Genomic DNA, 6,000 nt, shown 5'->3' on the forward strand with positions numbered 1-6,000 from the left:
TGCTTTTTTGTCTTACAGTCTGAGGAGGTTTACGTGCATTTAAAGAGTAGCATGCTGTGGGTTAAAAAGCAGTTTTATAGAAAATAGCATAACATTTTATGTAAAGATGTCTTTTGCCACTTTGATCACATAATGAGTCAAGAAAGACATTAAAATTGACATTAGAAATGGACTGTGCCATATGAGTGCATTGCATTGTGGGACATACCAGGTCATCTAAGGATTATTTACATTCTTTACTAATGTTCAAAAGTTTGGGGTCAGTAAGTAATCAAAACCTTTATTCGAAAGGATGCATTAAACCATGCGATTTTTTTAATCTCGCAATTCCAACTCTTTTTTTTTTGTTTTTTTTCTCAGAATTGCAAGACATAAACTCTAGTTGCAAAGTAAATTTCCAATACTTTATAACACACAATTGCAACTTTGCAATTCTGTGAAAAAAAAAGATGAGAAAATGTAGTTGCATTTTTATTTATTTTTTATTCAGTGGCAGAAACAGGCTTCCACATTAAGCAACAGTAAAGACATTTCTCTTCTTAACAGAACTTTCTATTTCAACTGAGCTAAATAGTTTTAAGACAAACTTGAGAAAGCTTAGCCAGAAAGTCTGAAGTAGTTTGAAAAGCTGTGTGTTTGAAGGTTTTAAGTTTTTGTGGCCAGTTGGAAGCCAGTTGCTTGGATGTTCTGGGTGGTTGCTAAGGTAATTCAATACATTTTCTAGAGTTTTCTGGGTGGTGTTAGGATGTTTTATCATGTTGTCCTACCCAAAAGGTTTGAGGGATAAATTGCATTCAAACAGAAAACAGCCTAAATCGTTATAATATACATTTTACATTTAGCAGATGCTTTTATCCAAAGTGACTTACAAATGAGGACAATGGAAGCAATCAAAATCAACAAAAGAGCAATGATATGCAAGTGCTATAAGTCTCAGTTTACCTAACAGTACATGCAGCAAGGTATATATATATTTATTTATTAGGGATGCACAATATAGGATTTTGCCGATATCCGATATGCCGATATTTTCAACTAATTTTGGCCGATTACCGATATATTTCCTTCTGTTTGGAAACAACACCAAGTCTCTCCTATGCAGAAATTATAAACAAATTATTTTTAATTTTGGATAGTTTTTAAACACACTTATTTGTTAGAATTAAATTTTGAAAATTTAAATTCATTATTTAAGATCACTTAAACGAAATAGAGAGTGCAAGTGTTAGAGGTCAACTTAAGTGTTGATTTTTAAAATAAAAAGAAAACAAATAAATAAAATAAAATTAGAATAGAGAGTGTTAGAGTTAGAAGATAGGTGTTTTAATATCTCAGAATATTTATATTTATATATTTTTGACCAAATAAATGCAGCCTTGGTGCACAGTAGAGACTAATTTCCAAATCATTAAAGAATCTGACCAACCCCAAACGTTTTAAATGTAATTTCTTTCAAAGACAGTATTGTGTGCTTGTTCAGTTCCCCGTCGGAGTGATGAGATTGTATTCGGCCTGCAGCACCAGGAAACTGTTCTGCCGTATTTTGCGCACCTGCACCAGATCTCCGCACTCCTGCACGTGGATGATGTTGTCATGGTTACGGTCATTCAGCGACATGGCTGTATGTTTGCGACAGTGTTTCCTCTGCAGGTACCGGAGCCCCACGGCGATGGCCATGCCGAGTGCGGCCGAGAGACCCAGCAGCAAACCCAGCTCGGATGCACTCTGCCTGGGCACATGCTCTGGCTTCTCGATGCCTCTTTCCGGGACTCCAGTTGGGTCTTTGACCTGTTTAGGGCCATTGAGATCATCTCCAAACCGATCAGACAGGTGTTTTTTGCGCTGGGCCAGAGAAATGGCGTCCTCTGTGGGCTCCCGCGATGGGAAAAAGTTGGAAAGGGCTCGTCGGGGAGCTGGTGAGGGTTCGGGATGGAGGGATGCAGTGAAGAACTGTGTGTTATGAGTGTGTACTGGAGGGGTGTAGGTGTGAGTTGGTTGCGTTGTCGTGTGTAAAGATGCATGAGTGTGTAACGATGCATTTGGGACGGTGTGTGTTTTGTGTGTGTTATCAGGTGTTGGTGTGTTTATGTTATGAGTTGAGATGCTCTGAGATGAAGATGGGATTGGTAAAGTTTGTGTAGACGAGGACAAAAGTATTTGGGTGGCATTTAACGACTGTGTGTTAGTGTGTGTGTTAAAAGATGGGGTTGTGTGTGTGTTGTGTGTTGAGTGTGTGTTATGTGGTGCAAGTGTGTTAGTGTGTGTGTTATGCATTGAGTGTGTGTTGGTGTGTGTGTTATGTGGTGCATTTAACGACTGTGTGTTAGTGTGTGTGTTAAAAGATGGGGTTGTGTGTGTGTTGTGTGTTGAGTGTGTGTTAGTGTGTGTAGATGCGATTATGTGTGTGCTATGTGTTGAGTGAGTGCTGGTGTGTGTTGAGTGTGTGTTATACGGTACATATGTGTTAGCTTGTGTAGATGGGGTTGGGTGTGTGTTATGTGTTGAGTGTGTGTTGGTGTGTGTGTTATGTGTTGAGTGTGTGTTGGTGTGTGTGTTATGTGGTGCATATGTGTTAGTGTGTGTAGATGTGATTATGTGTGTGTTGGTGTGTGTGTTATGTGGTGCATATGTGTGAGTGTGTGTAGATGTGATTATGTGTGTGTTGGTGTGTGTGTTAGCTTGTGTAGATGTATTAGTGTGTGTAGACAGGGATGTGTGTTTGCCCGTTTTTTCCAGTAGTGAGGCTGCACAAAACAGAAACACACAAAGCATTAAATATAGACCAATTTCGGTGTTTGCAAACAGCGATGACGTTTTTTGTGGGCGGAGCCTATCTGGTGGCAGAAAATGACCGTTTTAAAGTAGCAATCTATGGAAGCCATGGAATAAAAGAATATAAAAAAAGGTACATTTCAGTTTATATTTCCAAATTCTGGCTTTATTCTCGCAATTCCGAGATTATATCTCACAGTTCTGATAAGAAAAATTAACTCGTCATTCTCTCTTCTTCCCTCGGCTCGGATCATGAGTTTATATACAGTGTTGGGGAAAGTAACTTTTAAAAGTAATGCATTACAATATTGCGTTACTCCCTAAAAAAGTAACTAATTACGTTACTTAGTTACTTTTTACGGAAAGTAATGTGTTACGTTACTTGTTAAATCTGGGAAGGGCTTGCTTTTAATATAAAAAAGTTATTTTTTTGGCAAACATAAGAGCCCTTTCACACCAAAAGTGAAATGAATAAACCTCAGGCTGAAGGGAAAGTAAATTCACGTCTGTACAGTAGAGCGCAGAAGAAGAAAGTTCAACAAACTTCAGCATTACAAAAAAAACATGTTTATCTAGAGTAATTTTTGCTTATTAGTTTGGTTGAATTGGATCATCGAAGATCAGCAGCAAAGACATTGGTTAATAAAATGGGATTAAATACATAATATTCTGAGTTGCATTTCACTGTTTTTATTCATTTTGAGGAATAATGAATCTGTTTGTTTTTTAAAAAGTAATGCATTACTTTACTAGTTACTTGAAAAAGTAATCTGATTACGTAACTCACATTACTTGTAATGCGTTACCCCCAACTTCGCTAATGACAAATTCGCTAGTTAAATTGAGTCCAAACTAGGAGATATATTTGCTTTTGCGAGAAAAATAGTCAGAATTGTGAGATAAAGTAAATGTTAAGTCATATGTTATAGGTTTAAATAGTATTTCATGTTGAAACTGTAGGGCTAAAACAATATGTCCCCTATGAACTGCATATGTGAATATTATGTAGACCTATTGTTTAAATCAAATTTATGCTTTAAGTTAGGGTAATCCACAGTCTGTCCGTTTAAACGTCTGCGTTTAGCTTCAAATGGAGTCTTTGACGACAGTATTCTATAAAAATGATTGCATTCCGATTCTGACATCCAATACATTTTTTCTATTATTCCATGGATTTTAACCGTTTCCTTCCACTTGCTACCAGTGTTTTTCTGCCACCTCAATGCGCACGCAGCTGCAAGTGATCTAACTACTCCAAATTGGTCTATAAAATAAATGTTTGCATTTTGTGAGCAAAATATGACATTTTTTGCATTTAAACACATTTAAGTGCCGTTAAAATGCGCTAAACTCACTAAGCACAATGCTAATATGCTCAGAGTGTTCTGAAGAAGCTTCTATGCAGTTGCTGGCATGTTTGGGATTGTTGCTTTGCAGTTTATAGAATGTTCTAGTTGGTTGCCAGGGTATTGCTACACAGTTGCTATCAGTGCTAGCAGTAATTGATTATATGTAATCTGGATTACGTAAATACTTGTAATTTGATTACATTTTAAAATACTCATAATCAGACTACAGTTACTTTTTTATGGATTACACAATTGCAGATGAGTCACACAATGACAGTAAATGATTAATAATGTACTGATTCTCTCTTTTTTTTTACTAAAATTTTCCTTTTTTTTTTTAAATTTGCACTACATGCTTCTGCATTTGGGAAGAAACGCACCTCTCAGTTAATTATACCATGGATGAGATGAATAATTACACACATTTCTAAACACTTCTGATGGATAACTGACAAAAATATCTAAAACCTGGAAGACTGTGCATGTCATTGATGTTTTGATGTTTATTCATTTTTGTTCATGTGATGCAGAGATTCCCAAACTTAGCAGTCAAACCCCTTTGACCGAAAATATTTACTTTTAGTAAATAAGTCTCCCTGTGATTTAAAGCTATTATTTCAATCATTTAACGACATATTTGCATAAAATATTTCAAATGTAGGTCATACGTTAGATCATAAGTAATCCTGAAGTAGTCAGAATACATGAGAAAATCAAATGTCATCATGTAATCTGTAATCAGTAACAGACTACAATTTGAAAGTAATGTACCCAGCACTGGTTGCCACTGGGTTCAGAGTGGTTTTAGCATGTGGCTATGTGGTTTCTAGTTATTCTGGGTTGTTGTTAACTTGCTATACTGTTCTGAGTGGTTGCTAGGTTCTTTCTAACCCAAGTCAAATTCAGATCCGTTAATTATTATTGTGTATATTGTGTGTGTGTGTTGGTCACAATCACCTGTCGTGTTCACCATTGGATGTCCTGTAACGCTGTCAGTGATCTGAGAACTGCGTGTCCCATCATGCACCACTGCCGATCTGATTCGAGACCAGTACACAAAATAGGACTGAACCAGTGTGATGCTGCAGAGAGAAAGGGAATAAAATGGTGACATTTGCGTGTTGTCTGCATGTAACAATACATTAACTCTATGCTAGTCTATAGCACAGCCCTGCTTTTTTATAGCAAGCTGTTTGAACAGCGTAATCTATTTAGTTCTGGTTAAGCCAGCTGTACCACAGTCACAGTATAGCTGGTGTTTTTCTCACTAAAAGCGCAGGTCTCCGCTGGGTTGTGTCGGGGCCCTCCAGCTGAAGGACAGGTTCCTCTTGAGCATCTTGTCCGAGTGTGTGACGGTGTCGTCTGTGCTGAGGCAGGACAGCGTGTGTGTGCTGGGAGGGTGGAGCGTGAACTCACCGCCGACCACACGGTCCTCCAGAACGGAGCGAGCCTGCAGCAGAAACCCCATAAACGCCCGGGAACTCTGAACCGTTACTGAGCAGAACAACACACAAACTATTAGTCACTTTGTATGTAGATAGATAGATAGATAGATAGATAGATAGATAGATAGATAGATAGATAGATAGATAGATAGATAGATAGATAGATAGATAGATAGATAGATAGATAGATAGATAGATACCTGTGAGTGTGTGTTGTGGCAGGTACACTGATCGGCTGGTGCGTACGATGACAGTGGAGTGTGTGTGTGTGTGTTGTGGGAAGGAGCTGATGTGGCCGGGCTTCATGTTCACACATGATGAGACACTCGCACCACGAGAGAAACACACACCACGGGCGGGAAACACACACACAATCACATAACCAGCTAAAACTGCCTTCATCAGCATCATCCTCATCATCCTCATCATCATCA

General features: G+C 38.1%; 1 protein-coding gene across 1 annotated transcript in view; it reads right to left on the reverse strand.

Annotated features, from left to right (window-relative positions):
- Positions 1 to 1,476: 1,476 nt before the first annotated feature.
- Positions 1,477 to 6,000, reverse strand: part of reeld1 (reeler domain containing 1) — a gene marked incomplete at both ends in the record, with an annotated part of 6,244 nt that continues 1,720 nt past the window's right edge. Inside the window, 4 exons of the mRNA XM_079400416.1 lie at positions 1,477 to 1,950; positions 2,629 to 2,744; positions 5,079 to 5,203; positions 5,390 to 5,615. Of these exons, the coding sequence (XP_079256542.1) occupies positions 1,477 to 1,950; positions 2,629 to 2,744; positions 5,079 to 5,203; positions 5,390 to 5,615 (941 nt within the window). The remainder of the gene's footprint in view (positions 1,951 to 2,628; positions 2,745 to 5,078; positions 5,204 to 5,389; positions 5,616 to 6,000) is intronic.

This window comes from Barbus barbus (genome assembly GCF_936440315.1).
Source record: "Barbus barbus genome assembly, chromosome: 40".
Taxonomy (NCBI): Eukaryota; Metazoa; Chordata; class Actinopteri; order Cypriniformes; family Cyprinidae; genus Barbus; species Barbus barbus.